The sequence below is a fragment of the Mirounga angustirostris genome, unplaced genomic scaffold (genome assembly GCF_029215605.1).
Source record: "Mirounga angustirostris isolate CCGP_5_RB_7025 unplaced genomic scaffold, mMirAng1.0.hap1 SCAF_6, whole genome shotgun sequence".
NCBI lineage: Eukaryota > Metazoa > Chordata > Mammalia > Carnivora > Phocidae > Mirounga > Mirounga angustirostris.
This window is the reverse complement of record NW_026991714.1, coordinates 117,899,103-117,919,625: the sequence shown is the minus strand read 5'-3', so window position 1 is coordinate 117,919,625 and position 20,523 is coordinate 117,899,103. Positions and strand designations below refer to the sequence as shown.

The window sequence follows — 20,523 nt, the reverse complement described above, 5'->3', positions numbered from 1 at the left end:
CCTTGGCCTGCAGCCACCAGGTGTCTGATAAATGTTTCTTCAACACCTGCTCTGTGCATACGAGGCCTCGTTCCTGGAGCCTAGACACACAAAACCCTGCCCCTGGGGTTACATTCCGGTGGAAGAAGAGAAACTATGGAGGAGAACATGAAGCAATGTAGGGGTGGTCAAGGCAGCCTCAGCTAAGATACCATTGGAATAGACTGATGGTGTTAGTCATGCAGCACCCTGGAATGAGAAAGGAACATTCTAGGCATAAGGGTTAGTAGGTGCCAAGGTCCTGAGGCCAGTGTGTATTGGAGGGAAGAAGCAGAGAGAACCGTCTGAGGAATAACAAACCAGCCTATGCACACCTGGGGGCTAGGGAGCCATGTGCTCTTCCTCCACGTGAGACAGGAGGCAGGCGGACTCCGAGCACGAGAATGACCTGACTCACAGTGACGGTCAGTATTTCTGCTGTGTGGAGACCCAGCAAGGGAGGATCTGAAAACCAGTTGGTAGGTTTTGTCATAACCCAGGAAGAGACTGCTCAGGTCAGGTGGTAGCAGAGGAGGGGAGCAGGGTCGACTCTGGATGCTGTGAAGGATGCTCTTGGGCCTGAGTTATTGACCAGCACGGGGAAGAACATGAGGGCGGTGTTTGGGGCAAGATCTGGAACTTGTTTTTGGACATGCTGAATTTGAAACGCCTATTAGTCTGACATGTCAGACAGCAGTCTGGGGGGTGCTCAGTGCCCCCAGAGCTGGGGCCACCCACAGGGTCCTGGCCTGGCCTCACACTGCAGCAGAGCCTCATGGAAGTCCTCCTGAGGTCTAGGGGAGTCTGCAGCCCGCCTGGGCCTCAGTTTCCCATGGCCCACGCAGCTGGGAGTGCCTGGGAGGCGCCGCACGGGGACGAGTGAGGCACATTTGCAGCCCGAGGCCTCTAGTGCCCACGTGCGTGCTCTCCCTCCCACAGCCAGAGGGGCCCGAGCTACTGGTTTGACCAGTCCCGCAGTCTGCCCGCTTAGAGGGCAGGCTGGTCTGGGTCAGAGTGGAGGAGCGGGGCTTCCTGTGCTCGCTCCCGTGTCTGGTGAGCACTGGCCAGCAGGCACCACCGCCCCGCACCGGCCTCCCCAGGCAGCCGTGAGGCCCTGCCTCCCCAGAGGTGGAGGCCGCCCTGCATACGCCCTCCGTGGGCTTCCCAGTGCTCACCCCTGCTGCAGCTGCTCCCGGCCCTAGCCTGCTTTCTGACCCAAGCTGGCGCAAGCTTCTGAGCCCGTGTGGCCTCAGTTTCCCCACCGTGCGAGCAAACAGTAGTCATGATTATTTTAGTCACGAGAGGGCCCAGGGCCAGTGTGCTCTGAGGTCTACACAAGCAGATCCGACCACCACCCCACAGCACATCAGCTGAGCCTCACCTGAGGGGAAAAGTGCCCTCGGCCCAAATAACACAGGCTTACCTGCCAGTCACCCGAAGGCTGCCTTAGGAGTCTCAAAAAAATCCTCTGTAAGGAGAGTAAGAGCTCAAGGAAAGCCCGAGGGATTGACATGCCCTTGGTCCCCAGGCTCAGCTGCCCCACTTGGGATGGGGCTTCAGACTCACAGAACACACCGCTCAACACATGGCAGAATGCACATTCTCAGGCCCTGCCAAGTCAGAAACTCAGGCGCAGCCCTTGATCTGTGCCTTAGCAAGATGTCTTGGGGTGGGGGCAGGGGGCCGCTTCTGAGGCTGCTCAAGTCCATGTGTCTTCGGCAGCCACCTGCCCGTGGCCAGCCCGGGAGTTATCACCCTGCTCCTCCCCCAAGGCTCCTCACCCTCACGGGGGTCTCAGTCCTCCAGTGCACCCCACCTACGCCCTGCCCAGCCCAGAAGGCCACAGGAACAAGCTGCCAGGAGAGGCTCATCCCTTCGGCTCAGGGAGCAGCTGGGCTGAGGACCCCATAACTGACTCCCCAACTGCACAAGATCCCATATTGCCCATTTTTTCAATGACATCAATATAAGTTTACATAAACGCCCAGAAACATGTGGCCATCCACCACACCAGTTACAGAGTTTACTACAAGGGAGCTGGAGAAGGAGGAGACTTTCACTTTCCATTCTATACATTTGCAAGCTATTTGGTAACTTTTTTTTTTTTTTAAAGATTTTATTCATTTATTTGAGAGAAAGAGAGCACATGAGGGGGGGAGGGTCAGAGGGAGAAGCGGACTCCCCGCTGCGCGGGGAGCCCGATGCGAGACCCGATCCTGGGACTCCAGGATCACGACCTGAGCCGAAGGCAGTCGCTTAACCAACTGAGCCAGCCAGGCGCCCTTTGGTAACTTTTCTAAATGGCACATCCATTTTGTCACTTTTAAAATAATTTTTTTTTAGTGCAAAGAGGCTGAGTTTTGAAACCAGCACTTTTTATAAAGGCATGTTAGAGAGGATGAGGTCCAGGGCTGGGCGTGTGGATGAAGGCAGGAGCCGAAGGACCACCGTGGGTCCCCAGAAGAGGCAGGCTTCGAGGCAGGGGTCTGGAACCCACTCAGAGAACAGGGAGGGCCCACAGGGGCTGTACGGGACCACCCCCGAATCTACCCTCCCCGGGGACCCCCTCCCCCAGGGATGCTGCCTGCCCACATGTCCTCCTCTCTCCCCTCCTCTGTGCACCAAGCTCACGGGTCCTGGGGGCCTCTCAGTCCCTAAGAGAGCCCCCACCGCAGCCATGAGCACTGAGGGGTCTCCAGGTGCAATGCCAAGTGGGCAAAGACTTAGAGCACCCTCGGGCTTGAAGCCTACTCTGCAACAGCCAGCTCCTTGCCCCTGGCCAAGTCTAACCAGCCTCCACTTCTGCAGCCATTAAGTGGGGCTGGGGACAAGCCCTGCGGAGCCCTCTACCTGCCTGGCATTTCCGCGGGCCACCGCACCTGGCCCCGTGGTCCCCTCTGTTCTTGCACGGGGCGTCCTCCCCTCCCATCCCAGCAAGAGCAGGAACTGCCATCACTGGCCACACTCCTGTGTGTCCACTGTCCCTGACTGGCCCCCTTCTCAGGGAAGGGCCACTCAGAGTGGCTCCTATCTCGGGTGGGGGAGACACAGCAAGTGTCATCATAATGAGAAACCAAGCTCAGACTGAGTCCATCACACGAGCCATCAGTGACGCCAATGTGAGCACCGAGTCGTCTCACTAATCCTCACGGACCCCGCAAGAACCCCCACAAAACCCATTATTCTCCATACGCTGCAGATGAGGACAAGGCACAGAGAGACTAGGGGACCGGCCCAGGTCACACAGCTAGGTCGCGGCAGTGCCAGGACAGCCGTGAAGGCAGTCAGGGGGACCTGAACCTGAGCGTGGCCCGGCCACCTGGAGCTCTGTCAGGGTCCTCGACCTCTCGGAGCCTTCACTTCCTCATCTGGGGAATGGGCACAGGGTGGGCTACGTCCGAGGTTTGCTGGGAGGATGAAATGGGCACTTGTGTAAAGTGTGGCACGCGAGACGTGCTCTCACCGCCCCGTCCAGGAGGAGCGAACTCCACAGACGTGCCCGCTCAGCACCTGGCACAGGCCGTGGGGGTTGCCCAGGACGCACAGGTCCCCAGGGGCCTCAGAGAGCCCGAGCCCGCACGGATGCCCTCAGGCCAGCGCGCTGCCCGAGCTCGGCAGCAGCACCACCAGGGGGCTGGTGCGCGGGGTGCCTCGCCCCGGTCGGACTCACCGGTCCTCGGGAGTTGGGAGTTTTCGATCCTCTCAGAAAGCGGCTCTGCTCCAGGCGAGGCTCAACCAGCAGCACCTCCACCGGCCACCTCGCAAAAATGCAGGACGGGTTCCAGCCCCGGCCCGCCTGCCGCGTCAAGACGGCGTTTTTGTGGGACAGGCTTGGGCCTTGGAGAGCGTTCGCCTGCAGGTGAGGAGAGCCTGCCTCCCCCCGGGTCAGTCCCGCCGCCGGACTCCAGAAGCACCTGGGGCGTTTAAGAAAACACTCTGCCCACCCGCCCCCAGCAATCCTGACTTAACCGGACTTGGCCGGGCGGTTTTCAGGGTTTTCTAGGGGAAAATGGGAGCAGGGGGTACAGGGGGCCTCTCGCTCACCTCTGCTGCCCTTGGCTACACCCAGACACGACCGGAGGCTGTGGACACTCGGAGGAGAGCTCTGGAAGCCTCCTGAGGCCAGGCCCAGGACGGGGGAGGACGGAGCCGGGGTGGGCCAGCCTTCCACACCGACTTCCCCGGGGCCCGGGGCCCGAGGCTGGGGCCCACCCGGACAAAGCAGCAGCCTGTTGCGGGGAGTGGGAGATGGACTCACACTCCCCACCTCCTCCGCCCCTTGCGGCTCCTCCTCTTCGGGCAGGAAGGCAAGCACCTGCCAATTATAGACGTGGCTCACAGAGAGGCAGGTGAAAGTGATTGCCCGCCTCCTGGCAGCTGGGCCTCACGAGCTTCCCACCGTCCTCACGGGGCCAGGTGAGCGCAAGGGCAGGCCCGGGGCCCCGGTACCCAGGAGCAGGCGGGAGAGACCCGGCCCCGAGTGTAGAGGCGGCAGCCACGGGCCAGCGCGGGCCGGCTCGCGCCTGGTGTTATTTGCTCTCCGGGAGCGTCTATGGGGGAGTCCTGCCTGCACCTGGGCCCCAAGTCTCAAAGGGAGCCGGGGGACCAGGGGGCCAGGGGACCGGGGGGCCAGGGGACCGGGAGAGAGGCCACGCCCACTGCTCCTGCCCTGGGAGGGTGGCACCGTGGCGGCTGGCGTGGGATGGGGGCAAGCAGGGAGGGCTGGTCCCAGGGACCCTCCGCTACCTGCCACCAGCCGTGTCCAGGAGGCTGGCCGTAGGTGAGGCAGGCCAGGTGGGCCAAGCAATAAGCTGCACTGTCAACCTCTCCATCTTTGGGCCCCTTCCCGGGGCTCCCCGCACCACTCCGCTCCATCTGCCATACGTGCTGTTGCTCCCCAGAACAGGAAGTGGCTACAGTGGGGTCCTGCAGCTACCCCTGCTTCAGCGCTCACTTCTGCTCCCCCTCCAAGGCCCAACAAGGGACATGACCTTGGGAAACCCCCGGCCTCCTGCCACTCCATTCCTTGAATGCTCCTCGTCTGCACCCCAATCCGTGACCACCCACCCACACCTGCCCAGGTCCTTTCATGGGGGTTCAGGTCTGGGACTTCAGTGGGAGAGTCCAGAATGGAGTCAGGAGACACACACTGTCTCAAGGACAATGGGGAAGCCTCTGAGCTGCTCTGAGCCTGTTTCTTCTGCTCTCAACTGGGTATAGTTTCTTGCCCACTTCCCTGGCAGGGTGGTGGTGAGGGCTAGATGAGAAAATGAAAGCCAGTAGCCCCGGGAGCAGTGCTAGATGCCACCACGGGCCGCCACCTCTGTGCCTGACCTCAGTGACCTCAGTGACACCTGAGTGACCAGCACTGGCTGCCACCGCTTCTGACCTCCAGCCCCTGGCCCAGGGCCTCACCCCTCAGCAGGCCACATGACTCCTGCCCTCAGCTGTGGGTTCTCGCTGAGGCCACGTTCTGTGCATCCGTCCAGGCTCCACGCACAACCCGGAAGTCAGGGGGGCCAGGTTACACCGCAGGGGTGAGCTCGAATCAATGGGACATGGGAGGCAGAGCTAAATTCCCCTTCCTCACCCCAGATGGACTGTTCGAGTTAGAAAAGTTTTACAGAGCCTCTCCAAAGACATCCAGTGAGAGGGAGTCCTATAGGAAGGCACCCCACGCATCCATCCCCTCCCGCCTGCTTCCTGGGGACCAGGCTCCCCAGTAGGTGGCAGACACGTAAGCTTTGGCTCACGCTCCAATCTCTGAGGAAGCTGGGCTCAGAGAAGAGCATCCATTTGTCTCGTTCCTGTCCCCCTGTGCCACGCCCACAATAGACACATGCTGATGGCCGAGCTTATGGGACAGGGCACTGGCCCCAGAACTTCACAGCAGGGCTGGGGAGTGCAGGGGAGAACGCCCAGAGGACGGCTCCGGCCCAGGACAAGGGCTCGCACGCCAGGCCGTGAGAGTACAGAAGATCACCCCGGTCTCCAGGTTCTGCTCGCCCGGCCACCGACTGCCTGCACGTGGTCCTGGACGCCTGGGGCGGTCTGGAGCTCTGCATCCACGCAACTCAGATCAAAGGCCCCTTTTGGGGACCCAGCCAAAGTACTTCGCTTCTGAGTAGCTGCAGCTGCCCCGCCTCTCGCACACGCTCCCCCTCCCCGCGCACGGACAAAAGGACAAAAGCATCAAGAGTGTGCACTGAGGGCCCAGGAGGAGGAGAGGGCAGCACAGCGGGTGGGGGCAGCTGGTCTCAAAGACTTGGAGAGACTAAGGGGTGAGCACACGGGCAGCCCCGGTGGCCCGAGAGACCTGGCGGAGATGGGGAAAGAGGAGTTGTAGTTTTCTGTAGAGGATTATGAATCAAATTCCCTCGTGCAGCCTCTTCAAGAGACCTCCGCTGGAGATGTGAGTGCCACCCACTGCCACAGTGTTTCCTGACGTGGCGCCAGCAAACTGGGGCCCTTCAGGGTCCGTGCCCCTCCCTCGGGCAGCAAAACATAGAGGGCCACACGTGTGCAAAAGCCAGATGTGCCCTGGGAGGGACAGCCATGCCCCGTACCTGTGTGCACCTTCTGTAACCTGGGCCACAGTCCTTCGACTCACAAACCCCAGCGGTGCCCAAGACGGCCTTCACAGACCCTGCACCCCACGGCCGTCTCCCCCAGAGCCCCCTGGACTCCTGGGAGCTGCAGCTCTGGCGGAGGCCCAGATCCTTCTAGGCCAGGGCCTCACTACGACAGCCAGAGCCTGCTGTGAGCACCCAAAATGCGCCCATCACTGCATGTCCCATACACCCATGTCCGCCCAGGCCTGGGTAAGGGTCACCCTCCTTTCTGAGGGCTTTTCCTGCTCCCTGTACCGAGCCGCCCCGCGAGGCCCAGGGGAGCCTGACACCGCCCAGCAGTCTCCTAAAACACTCCCCCAGCGGACGAGCTGATGTCCTCACCGACAGTTTACTTGAACATACTTGGGGAGGGAATATAAAGGACACTGACTCTGGAGAAACATCCAATGACTGCGCTGTGTGCCAAGCCATCCGCGTTCACGGCTGTCCGGGCAGCCCCGGCCACCTTCCTGGAGATGTCCACGTGCCCATGGTCTGCTCTCCCATGAACAGGCCCTCACCCCGGCCTCCCAGCCCTGGAGGGAGCCTCTAGATCATGGCTGCACCCCCCAGGGGCTTCACTCAGAGCCGCCAGATGCGGCAGGAGCCTCATCCCGGGAGGGGCAGTGGCCTGCCCCACTGCGGGGCTCCCCACACCAGCTCTGTCCCCAAGGCCTGTCCTGGGCAACGGGAGGCAGGGCTCCACCCGACCCAGGGCATCTGCAGGAAGCAAGCACTTCCTTCAGCCCCAGAGGGACTAAGGGAGGAACACAGAAGATAACTGGCTAACCTCAGACAGAGCCAACTCTGCCCTAGCCGATAGTGGGGACAAGAGCCCATGGAGGGGACAGTCCCCTGCACAGCAGGACAGGAACAGTGTCAGGCCTCCATTCGACTCCGAAGGGGAGAACAGGGATAGGTTCCCAGGACAGTCAGAATGTTAGAACCCCTTCCAGATTGTGGAGTCTGCAATTCTGGAAATTTCTGAGAAACACAGAAGCGGGGATAAGCTTTCTTTTGACTAACCTTCAAATATTTGTCATGAGGAGCTGGAGCCCGGCCAGAGGCTGGGCATCACACATCTCACATGATGCAATGCCCCCTAAGCCAGGGGGAGGCACAGAGACCCCCACGGTTCATTGCAGCACTTGTATAACGTTGCTCAGGTAGGTGGCGGTGACTCTGTCAGCCCCACATCCCTGCTCCTTCTCAGGACTGTCGTTCCTGCTCAACAATGTCCCTGGCTGGGGCCTGACCCTCTGAGCGTCAGAGGAAGGCGGAGGCCCTGGCCCTGGACACGTGGATAAATGCACACTCCCACGGCATTCTGCATGTAATTCCAGGGATTGATGGGTTCCCAGAAGTTCACCTACGGATGCGAAGTTAAGAATCCCAGCTTCTTGGAAAACGGGAACAAAATGGCCTTCGGGGCCCATCCCGCATGAGTGCCCAGGGACGTGCCCGGCGGTGGAAGAGGGGCCCCCGCCGGCCTCGCCTAGCCAGGCTTCGCAAGAGATGCTTCTTTTAGAGGCAGCACGTGGGCTTCTATTTTTTAACCTACTCAACAAAAACGAAGACTATTTTTAGCTCAGCAAGCTGCAGGGCATCACAATTAGCAACCGAAAATTACACATCTTGCCAGTCTCCCCTCTTTTGGCTGGAGGAGAAAGAGAGACAGAGAGACGGAGGAGGGGAGGGGGAGAGGGAGAGAGAGAACGTGCTCCTAGAGAGAGCTGGGTACCAGCCCTGTGGGCCACCCTGGTGGGCCACTTAACCAAGAGGGCAGCCTTTGGCAGAGATTTCAGAATGAGTGCATTCAGGGAGCTATCCTGGGTTGCATCCTGGTTCTAGAAAAATCCAGCCTTGGTGGGAACAGGCAGGAGCCCCACTGGCACTCAGAGGCTGCAACTGGGGAGAAAATCATGCTGGCTACTTGGACCAGGGCCAGCGACACACAGAGCCCAGCCCTGCTGGGGACTCTGAGGCAGCCAAGGTTGGGCAGGAGCACCATGGCCCCCATCACCCTTCTAGGGCTGTCTGCTTCTCTAAAATCATTTGCACTGGGGTGCGGTAGGAGGTGGGGTGTCCCACAGAACCCTTACTCCTTGCCCATTCATCCAACCATCCATCCATCCACAAATGTTACCGAAGACCTGCCTAGACACTGGGGATCCACCAATGAAGGAAACAAGGCTCTCTGTGCCCACGGGGGTGCCCACGGGGCCCCCACTGGAGCAGACTGTGGCTGCCATGCACAACGATCCATATCTATGGGTGTGCTATTAGGGGTTTGAAGGAGATCGGTGCTGTGGAAGAGGAAGAGGAGAAGGGGATCAGGAGTGTGGGGACAGAGCAGATGGTAACCTAACCAGGTGGAGAGACTGGCCTCCCTAAAAGAGACTTCTGGAAAAGGAAGAGCACGGTGAGCAGAGGGAAGGGCTGGTGCCAAGGCCTCCAGGCCCCAAGACCTAGGAGTCTTCCATCGCACTGCCTCCCTGGAAATCTTCCCTGGAGCATGTCTTGCTTGCTCACTCCCAACAAGTATTTTCCTGATTATCTTTCAGCCACGCTAAATGCGGCCCTATGTGGGGCTGCAGTGGGCAGGGCGCCCTCCCCGCCTTCCTCCACTGCCTACATGGCGCTCCGGGGAGACTCTTCTGGCGTTTGTCCAGGATGAAGCACCCCTTCCAGGAGGCTCTCCTGGGATCCGAAGCTGACCCCCTTGGGACGCAGGCTGAGAAGAGGAATGGCTGAGGGGACCCTCACTTTACACAGAAGGGAACTGTGAGCAGGAGGTTGCAAGACAAAACAAATTTGTAAATAAAATCCTTGTTTAAGGGGCGCCTGGGTGGTTTAGTCGTTAAGCGTCTGCCTTTGGCTCAGGTCATGGTCCCAGGGTCCTGGGATCGAGCCCCGCGTCAGGCTCCCTGCTCGGAGGGAAGCCTGCTTCTCCCTCTCCCACTTCCCCTGCTTGTGTTCCTTCTCTCGCTTTGTCTCTCTCTGTCAAATAAATAAATAAAATCTTTAAAAAAAAAAAAATGCTTGTTTAAATGCATGCCCCCCCCAACACTTTTATAGGATTCCTTGCACACATGCAAAATCTTTTGGTAAACCTTTAGTGGATCCTTTGCAGCAAGGAAGATTTTTGCCTACTCTTTGGACCCCCTCAAGTCACAGCACCTGAGGGGGGCCAGCAGTGGGAGGGGGCTGCCCCTGCCAAGAGAAGGCCATCAGGATGGTGAAGGTGGCCTCGATTCTCTGGAATGTTATGACTCTAAATTATAACTAAGAATCTGCCCACTGGGGATGGCGGAGGAGTAGAAAGCTGCATGTTCAGCAGGTGAGCCAAGGGGCCCACCTCACCTCCCGGCTCTGCCACCCCTGGGGGAGGGGGAGGGGGCGGTCTCGGAGTCCTCCTGGTTTGTACTGAAGCTCAGGCGATCACACACACGCATTGTGTTTTCTGTGCCTGGAGGCTGTGGCCAGCATCTTGGGGCTTCCTCCCTCCCTCCAGCTGGGAAGCACAGGGCCAGACTGAGACCTCAGCCCCAGGCAAGACAGGCTAGGTGGCTGAGACAGGGCCTCCTTAGTCCCCCCATCATCCCACTTAATCTCCCCTATCCTGTGATCCTTCTGTTTCCCAAGTCACAGACCAGAAAATGGCAGCAAAGCCGGAGGGCCCGCAGGGGACAGACAGGTCACTTCACCATGGCCTCCGCAGTCCTACCCTCATTGCAGGGTGCTGGGGGACAGGAAGAGATCCGGAGGGTGCCCGGATCCCACTAACTGGCAGAAAACCCAAGCCCAAGAGCCCAGACTAGCTGGGAGCAGCTGCGTGCTAGACCCTTGGGCTGGCGGGGTTGGGGGCACAGTGCCTGCAGCCAGGGAGTGGGGAGAGGCAAGGGTGGGGCAGTCTGAAGGGAGACAGGGGGAGGGGGAGTATCTGCCCCAAGGGCAGCCACCTCCCCTCTCCGGTCCTCCCCCCTCTCCCCACCACCCTAAAACCCCTGTTATTCATGACAAGCTCAGAGTCCCTCCCTCCCTCTCCTCCTCTTCCCACTCCAGTTCCTTAGAGCTGGGGCTGCATCCGTGCGCTGGGCCTTGGAACACTCTCGGGGGGCGGCCTCCCTCCCCTCCTGGGGCCTTCCGGCAGACAGACGGCGGGTGACCTGCCAGTGGCCAAGCCCTCGGGGCGTCATCTGCAAAGGGCACAGGTAACACCTGCTTGAGAGAGTCGGCCTGCTTAGCTCAGTCATTCCCATAGATTCTGGTGGGTACGAGAGCTTCCAGGAGCCAAGACCCTGCAAACCACACGTGGCCCCAGCCCCCAGAGTGGCCCCAGGCCTGCCGTCTGGCTCAGGGGGCTGGATCCCGGGCCACTGGGGAGCTGCTTCCTCCAGACCTGCTGCCCATCCTCCGGCTCCTCCACCCCAGGGATGGAGGACGGCCCCCAACAGCAGCGGGACAGAAGCAGCCCCCAGCCTGAATTCAGACACTCCTAAGGCAGGAACTTCCCACGGGGTGGGGAGAGGGGGCTGTCCTCCCCCTCCCCAAGCCCCAGCTCTCAGATCTTCCTAACTTTGAGCTGCAGCGTGTCTCCCTTAAGCACCAGGGAGCCCGGTCCTGTCTGCTGGGGCCACATGCTGCAAGTATATGGGGTCTGGCTGCAAGCCTGAGCTGGGCATCCAGCGGACTGGCAGTGAGGTCTGACCACCCCACCAGCTAGAGCCACACCCTCCTCTGCAAAAAACCACAGCGGGGACAGTAAGCATGCAGCGAGGCCACTAGGCTCAGGACATGCTCAGTACCTGCTGATTTGGGTGGACTTGTCATCACAGTTACCTGCTGCCTTCCTAGACACAGATTATGGGGGCCAGGGCTGGCATCTCCCTGACCCCACCTCTGGGGTCCCTGTCGCCTCCCCATGCCCAGGACAGCATCGGGCCCCTCCTGCCCACAGGAGGAAAGTAGACAGAAGCTACGTCCTGCTTCCAGGCAGACACATCCGTTGACCTGGCAAGTGGGGCTCAGAGCTGGCTCTGGCCTCGGGATGGCTGCTTGGCCCCTGCCCCGGGTTGGGGGAGTGGAGGGGGTGACACACCCCTGTGCACAGGTCCTCAGCCCTCCTCCCTCTGCACTCCCATGGACTTTCCAGCAGGGAAGTCCTTGGGAGGACCTGGCTGGTCCCATCCTTGCAGGTCGGGCCACAGGAGCACCCTGCCGCTCCCACCTGTCTGTCCACCCCGCCAGGTCCGCAGCAGGAGCTCTTGGAGGGCAAGGAGTGACAATTTTTTACATCAGCCAAGCTTCAAGAAATCACACCACGAAAGCCGTGAGGAAGGGCCATATTTACCTTCGCGTCCCCTGCGGGCCTGGCGGAGGGCTGCGGGCCGGACTCCAGCCAGGAGGCGGCTGCCATGGGAACCAGAGCCAGGCAGCACCTCGCGGGGCGCCGCCTCGACAAAGGCCCGGCCTAGGGGGCCATGCTGATAATTAAAGCTTTGTTACAGACGCAGGATTCATTTTTTTTCCTTCTGAATTCCTTCCTAGCACCACATACTATTTGAATTGAGTGAAGGAATCTTGCCAGCTCGTCTTCACACTCCTAAATACAAATTCCGCCGAGCCCGGCTTTTTTCCTTGTTTTTTTCTCCCCCCCTCCTCTTTTCTCCCTTTCTGTCTAGTCAGCTTCTTCTGGTGGCTGCTCGGGAGACAAAATGTCATTGTCCACCAATAACCATCCCATTATTGAGCCTTGAGAGGCCCAGGGACAGAGCAGGTAGGATTTCAGAGAATCGCTGCCCTTTCCCGCAGGGCGGCCGGCTGGCACGCTGGCCTCCCACCCGGGCCACTCGCCCCTTCTCCTCTGGCCTCCTTCCCCCTTGGCCCATTCCACTGGATTCCACAGGGGTCACCCCAGCACTCCTGCCCGTGGGCGGCTTGGACTCCCGAGGCTGAGCGAGGTGCAGGCTGGGACAGGAGGATGCGCAAACTGAGATCTACTTGGGAGCCAGGCCTGTCATTTCTGGAAAGTCCTCTCAAGGTGCCCCATGGGCACAGATGCCCACCTCTACTGCACCCGCTCCTCTAGGGTCCCCTTTCCCCGCGGAGCAGCCACCCAAGAGGCTGGCACTCAGAGCCTGTCCCGTCACTAGGGCTCCGCCTGTCAGGTAGGAAGAGCCCAGGTTCCAGGAGGGCAACAGTGAGGGGACTGCATCAGAGCTGAGGGTCCTTGAGAGGCAGGGAGGCTGGACCCCTCAGCATGGATGGGTGGGGTGGGGGACCGGCTGTGGCTCAGACCTTTCTTTCCAGGAATGATTGTTAACCTCCACCTCTGAGGCTGCCTGGGGTTGCTGGGTTCTGGAAAAATAACACGCAGTTCCTTTATTTTTAAATGACATCTAATTAGGCTGAGCAACGATTTTCCTTTGTGTTTAAAAAACAAATAAAAATCAATTTCCTTTACTTGAATTGTCATCCTGTTGGCAGACGCCAGCAAACAGGAGACTCTACCCGCCCTGCTGTGCCCAGGAAATGGGTCAGCGGTCCAAGTCCAAGCACAATGCAGTGAGCTCCCCTTCATGGACCAGACAGACAGCAGAACAACAACTAGAACCTTCTACAGTTTCTGACAAGTGGTGGATACCCAGAGACAAGGGGTAGAAAGGAATAAATAGAGTGCAGTGCATTCCCTTGAACCAGGGGCATGGAAGCATGAGGAGACAGTACATGGAAACCATGCTATCAAAACAGAAAGCCATATTCTTCCATCCAGAGTATTCACCTGCAGTGTTCACACATCCTATCACCAATGAAACCCCAAAGGAGTCCCCAAACAGAAATGTATGGGTGACCGAACTCTGTGGACACAACTTAACACAATAGCTGGATATTAATAAACGATGAACTAAAAGTCTACCCACTTGATTAAAAAACTTCCCTAAATCATGTCTGTGTTAAAGAGGCAATCAAAACTCCAATTACAGACACATCAGAGAAATAACCCTTATAAGAAAACTCTTCATGAAATTTGATATGGCCAAAGCTGTTCTCAGAGAAATATTCATAGACTTCAATATATTTTAAGTAAACAAGAAAAAATGGAAATGAACTCAGCACTTGACTCAAAAAGCTAAAAAGAGCTTCCAAACAAAACAGACCTGCAGCAAAGCAAACTACAAGAAGGAATTACTGAAAGATAAATTAGTGTATTTAATGAAACAGAGAATAGAACTTGCTGATTGAATTCAAGGGCTGATTTTTTTTTCAAAACACAAAATAGAAAGATAAACCTCTGGTAGTTCTAATCAACAAAATGGTGGAAGAAAGGGAAGGAGGAAGGAAAGCAGAAGGATGGGAGGGAGGGAATGGAAGGGGGGGTAAGATGGTAGGAGGGAGGAAATGCAAAAATACAGCTACTAGGAATGAAAAAGGGAATCTAGCCTCAGATATGGAGAAGAAACTTTAAAAGAGTCGACTATATAAATCTGTGCTAAACGATCTGAAAGCATTTTGAACTGGGATATTATTTAGAAAATATATATAACCAACATAGACGAAAAATGCTTAAAACCCCAAAAGACCAATAACCATAGTGCAAATTAAAGTAAGTTGACAGCCAACCAAACCGTAGGGAAAAATTAAATCAACTCCTGGCTGAGACAGTTTCTAAAATTAATTATTTCAAGCCTTGGAGAATAAGATAATTTTATATGATATTTAAACTATTTCAACCACACAATTCATACTGAAAACCCTTCCTACTCGTTTTACAAAGCTGACATAACTATGATTTATAAATGTGACAAATCTATCCCCTAATAAAAAGTACAGATAAATTCTTACTTATGAATATAGATGAAAAAGACCCTAAGCAACTTATCAGTAGAATGAACCCAGAAGCATTTTAAAGCACAATTGAGTCTGACCCAGTGGGATTTATTCCAGAAACATGAGGATGATCTAGCTCAGGGAAACTAATAAGTCAACACATTAATAGGTCCAAGGAGGAAAGGAATTTGATGATCTTGTTAGATATAGGAAAGCTTTCAATGAAATTTAATATCCATTCTTGGTGTACACGCTTGGCAATTAATGAAAGAGAAGAGCATCCTGTTCATGATGAAGGATATCTATTGAAATTTAGAGCCAATTTCAGACTTAGTAAAACATTAGAGGCCTTCTCATTAAAATGAAGATCAAGCCAAGGACAACTGCCATTATTTAATGTTGTTTTGCCCCTTTCAGAAAACACAATAAGATAAGAAAATAAATAAAAGATACATTAGAAATGAAGAGCTAGAATGTTCCTTATGTGCAGATAATCTGATTAATTTCTTAGGCTTTCCAGGAAGCCAAACTGAAAATCTGTTCAAACTAGTAAGAGAGAGTTCACTTATCAATTAATTTAACATACATTTTTAAAAAATGAATAGCTTACCTATCTACCTCCCCTGGGTACAGGTGTCCCTGTCCCCAAAGATATCCCCACTCAGTCTACGTGGAGCAGGGGCTGTGATGCCCACTCCAGCGGCAGCAATAGGGAGAGGTGTGTGTGAGCCCATGCCCTGGGACCTCCCAGCTCTGCGGGTGTCCCAGCCTTTGGCCAGGGACACAGTGTCCACGCAGGTCAGCCACCCCGGCCAGCCACCTGGCGCACAGCACGCTTTGCTGACCACACAGCCATGACCCCACCCCTTTGCGCCCTCTGGGCCGGGCACTGCCAGTTTCCAGCCTCCTCTGGGAACCTGCCAGCCCTCTTCTAAGGATGTTGCTCATGGCCCTGGTGCTCACAGGAAGGCCGGGCTCTGGGATCAGTTAGCCCCAGGATGAAGGTCAGCTCCGCAGCCTTTGACCTTGGAGACTGGGTTTCCACTTGTCTTACTGGCACAGCGACCTCTTGAGGGTTAAGGGAGACCCAGAAGCTGGCCCCCGGGGTCCTCTGACTCACACTCGCCAGCCCCACCCCTCAGGCAGGGGGCGGCTGGTGGGGCAGCCACACTGACATTTGGGAAATGCCGTGGGCTTGGCCCCAGTCAAGCAGGCGGGTGTGAGCAGGACAGTCAGGGCACGATTATTCCACTGGAGGCTGAGGGGCAGGGCAGTGGGTTGGCCAGAGAAACCCCACCTGTGACAGGAGGCCACAGGGCCAGAGCCCTTGCAAGCCGCAGGACTTCTGAGGGGAGAGGCCGAAGAACCCCAGTAAAGGTCCCTGGCTGCCCTCCTTCTCCTGAGACTCCAAAACCCTGATGCCTTCATGCATATGCTCACACCTGACCACTCACCCCAGGGCCCCTCAACCTGTCGGCCTCTGGGATCCCCCCTTGTCCTGGAACCCTCAAGGACCCGGCCAGCCCAGAACCCGGCACAGTGGAGGAATCCTGGTCTGGGAGCCAATTCTGCCCCTGAGCTCCTTCCTGAACTCAAGTAAGCCAGGCTACTGCGGGCCTCGGTGTCCCCATGTGTAAAACAAGGAGATAGAACTAAGCAGTCTCCATGGGCCATTTCAGTCCTCGTGTTTGTTCCTTCCTTCCTTCCCTCACTTAGTCAACCAACATCCATGAGGCCTTACAGATCTGTGCTGCACACTTGGAGATGGAAGAACCATGGACCTCGGTATCTGCCAGGGCAGACGGACATAACACCACGGCGCAGTGTGAGCAGCTCAGGACCAGAGTCTGTGCTGAATACTGAGGAAGCACAGGGTGGGGGACTAACTCTGTATAGGAAGAAGTCAAGGAGGGCTTCCTGAAAGAGGTGATTTTGAGGTGGGCTTCCAAGGATGACCAGGGGTTTTCCAGTAGGTTAGGAGAAGAAAGAGCAAGGAAACAGAACTGGTCTCCTGGCTGACACAGCAGTCCTGACAGACCCAGCCCTCTCCGGGTCACTCACCAGCGGCTACCCGGGAGGATGAGGCCCCAGAAGGCCAGAGGTATGGAAGGTACAGGCAGCTTCCACAGGTACCCCAGCTCCAACATAGGCCACGTCATTCCTGATTCAAACCTCACCTCTTCCAAAGCAACATGTGACTCTCTCCCCCAAGCAGCCCTCCATAGTGCCTGGCCCTTAAAGACCGCACCACTGTGGTCCCGTGCTTAGTAGGTACGGGACCTGCAGCCAGTGCTGTCCCCAGTACTCCTGCCCTTGGCCAGTCCCAGATGCACACGGCAGCCAGGTCAACACGAGATTCTGCAGCTCCCGAAGCCCACCTCGCTGCCCCTGGCGAAGCTCACATGAGGGGCCCCCGCCCCAGCGGTTAGAACCAGCAAGATGGTGGTGTGGGGCCTGGGGCAGGCTGCGCCAGGGCAGCAGGCAGAGGTGTAGGCGGTGGGCCAGGAGGCAGCAAGGGGCCCACAGGATAGGACAAGCCGGGGCTCCAAGTTAGCACTCCCTGCCAGACCTCTCCCCAAGCTCCAGCCTGCCCGCCCACTGCAGGGCCACATCTCCCCAGGGGATGCCAAGCTGCTTCTGCCTCCTGCCCACCCCCAACCGTTCCCCCTGCATCCTTTCCCACCTTTTACTGAGGGCAATGTCCTCCCTCCTGGCGTCAGCCTGCCTCTCTCTGTCCCCAGCGGCACATCTCGGCCCTCAGCAAGGTCTCTTGCTTTACTTCAGAGCGTGTCTGGATCGGCCCTTCTCTCCTCCACCGCTATCTCCCCGATCTGAGCCCCCGGGCCCCGGTGCGGGCCCCCCCTCCTCTCCCTCTTGCCTGCTCTGCTCCTGACATCCAGCCTCCAGTCTGGCCTCTGGACACAGAGGTGGCTTCCTGTTCAAAGCCCTGCCTCGTGTTTTCCTGGTGTACCCCTCCACTCCCATGCCGCTTAGCTCCCTTCCGCCTCTGTCAGCTCCTCACGCGTGCAGCCACACACGCCGAGGTCTCCCCTAACTGCCTACCCCAGGCACCAACAGCACCCCCAAAGTGGTGGTCAGTACACTGGGCCCGACTTGCCAGGTTGGGCAGGATTGTCATTACTGTGATACTGAGGGGGCCATGTGACTCGTCTGGCTCAAGAGCAACAAGCAGAAGTGACAGGTGGGACATGAACATTCTAGGGCAGGAGCCTCTCTTCCGCTCTGCCATGGAGCATGTCAGCCTGGGAGCTTGAGTGAAGAAGGCTTGGAGCAGGGTCCAAATTTTTTTTTTAAGATATTTTTTTTTTTATTTATTTGAGAGAGAGAGAGACACAGGGAGAGAGGGAACACAAGCAGGGGGAGTGGGAGAGGGAGAAGCAGGCCTCCCGTGGAGCAGGGAGCCCCATGCAGGGCTAGATCCCAGGACCCTGGGACCATGACCTGAGCCGAAGGCAGACGCTTAACGACTGGGCCACCCAGGCGCCCCAAGAGCAAGGTCCAAATTGCACTGTGCTGTTAAAAGCCACTGGATTTGGGGGGTGGGGTTGTTCTGTTTCTGCAGATAACCTAAACTATTCTGACCGACGTACCCTCCATATGTCCTATTCCTCTTTCTTGCTTTACTTTTTCTCTTTATCACTTACCACCATGCAACATTCCGCATTGTATTTAATTTTTTTCTAAGTTTTTTTTTTTTAAAGAAATCTCTACACTGAACATGGGGCTCAAACCCATGACCCCGAGATCAAGAGTTGCACACTCGTCCAACTGACCCACCCAGGTGCCCCTCATGTGGCATCTATTGATTGTGCTTTTCCCCCAGTCTCACTTGCTAGAAGGTGAACTCCAGGAGGACAGGGACTGTGGTGTTTGGTTCCCTGCTGCAGCCACAATGCCTGCCCACAACAGGCGTTCAGTAAATGTGTGCTGAATAAGTGATGAATGAGGAAACAAACACGCCTTGCATCTTCGGCACACCAGGCTGGCCAGCTCAGCCGAGGCCTCTTCTGTGCCCCCCGCCCTCACTGGGCCCGAGCTCTCAGGTCTGTGCAGTCAGCTTCATGCTAAGGGGACTGGGAACGGGGACAGCACCCTGTCCCTGAATCACACCGCCAGTCCGTCTCAAAAGGATGGGTTCTAATAAACAAGCCATGGAAATGCAACACCCTGCCTCATGCTCCGGATTAAGTCCAGGACATGTTCTCAGTCTCCTTTCCTGCAGAAAGCAAGCTGCCCCTCACCCTGGAGCTCACTCTCCTTAAATACACAGGCATTTGTGGGCCCACAGGCACAACCCTGCCCCCGCACACCTCTTCCTCCCTCTCTCCCTCACACATACACACCCCATATATAAACATGCCTGCATTTTCACATACTCTCACTCTCGCCCACACATGGCACACACACATACACACCTCCCACGGGCACTTCGTCGCAGACCTCCTCCTCTCCCCCACCTCCTCCGGGCAAACAGGTGGTTCTGTGCCCCTCAAGTCTCGGAAAGGATCCAGGGTCGTCCTGGCTCTAACAAGCCTGACCGCCAGTCCCAGGGCAGCGACCCTCCTCCTGGCCCTGCTGCTGGGGCTGCTGTCTCCTGCCTCCCTGGCCCTGTTCACCCCATAGGGTCCCTACTAGGTTTGCAGGTGCCCTCCAGCCATAGATGATCACTGGCATCAGCAAGCCAGGCCAGGAAGGGCAGTGGCAGCCTGAGCCATCCACCCATTCTGAGCCCTGGCGCCGCCCACCTGGCAGCAGGTGCCCCAGTGGGGACGCGCAGAGGGAGTGGTTCCCCAGGGCAGGCTCCTTCGGAGCCGAGCGGGGCCAGAGATGTTCCGGATGGTCTCACTAATTGCCGGAGGTCAGCACCTCTTCCCGAGCTCTCCGCGGCGCAAGAACCGAGGGGTTGCTCTGCGTGCGCACCCACGTCGCCGCCTCGCGACCCGCCCCCCCGCACCCGCCACGTGCCGCAGCCCTACCTGGGGCTCCAGAAACATCCTGGCTGCCTGCTCGCCGCGCTGTACCCCTGCGCTGCGAGCGCCCGGCGAGCGGCCGCCCCTCTCCCCGAGCGCCGAGGAAGCTCCCGCCCCCTGACCCCGCCCGCGGGCTTCCCCATGCCCGCTGCCCTCCGGCTCGCTCACAGCCTTGCGCGGGGCGGGGCGGGGCCAGGGGCGGGGTTAGGCTGGGGGAAAGCAGGGTCAAGCCAGAAACGGGACCGAGCCTAGGCCGGGGGCGGGGGCGGGGGCGGGGGCAGGGGACGGAGTGGGGCGTGCCGCGGCGGGGCGGGGCGGGGCGGAGCGGGGCAGGGGAGGGGGCCCGAGGCGGGGGACGCCGCTCGGAGGGCGGCGGGGAAGGGACGGGGTGGGGCTCGGCGAGGGGCTCGGCGAGGGGCGCGGCGAGGGGCGCGGCGAGGGCAGGGCGCACGGGCCTGGTGCTGGGTTTCGGGGCGCTGGGAGTACAGGGCCAGGGGGCCGTGGCGTCAGTCGGTCGGCCGCACCAGCCGTCGATGCTGCGGGGCGCCTATGTGCCACCGGGCGAAGGGGTGCTCTGTCGGTCGGGACTCAGTGCGGGATGCGAGCACATGTGTTGGTGAGATCCCGCTCGCGGAGAGCCCCGCTGTGACCCCATCTCCTCCCTTTGGGCATCTCTTCCACCTTTGCGACCTCACCTCATCGTAGATATCCACTACAGAGCAGGTGCTTGGCCAGCATTTGGCTTGAATGCTTCCCTTGACGGGGCGCTCACTCTGGTCTCAAGCGTCACACCGATCATTGTTCTTCCATTTCCTTGAGTGAACACAGGGGATACGGCAGCTGCTTTTGTGGGAGGACTAATCTGAGACATGGCGTGGGGCTGTCCTGGCACACATGGCACAATGAGGCATCATTCCACCCTCAGAAGCCCCAGCACTGCGAAGGAATCCTGTCAGGTGACAGGTCACCCCTCCATCGTGTGCCTGCGGTGGGCCCCAACCCAGGCGCTGAGAATTTGGATGGAAAAGATGGACTGAGCCAAGAGCACCCTCCCCGGGAGATCTGGAACTGGA

At 58.0% G+C, this 20,523-nt stretch overlaps 1 protein-coding gene across 2 annotated transcripts in view; it reads right to left on the bottom strand.

Annotated features, from left to right (window-relative positions):
• RASGEF1A (RasGEF domain family member 1A) overlaps positions 1-19,603 on the bottom strand; it is a 30,288-nt gene extending 10,685 nt beyond the window's left edge. For both annotated transcript variants that reach the window (XR_008506365.2, XM_045878366.2), the window contains exon 1: positions 19,457-19,603. Coding sequence is in view for 1 of the 2 variants with exons in the window: in XM_045878366.2 (XP_045734322.1) it covers positions 19,457-19,474 (18 nt within the window). In the remaining variant the exon portion in view is untranslated. The remainder of the gene's footprint in view (positions 1-19,456) is intronic.
• Between the last annotated feature and the right edge of the window lie 920 nt (positions 19,604-20,523).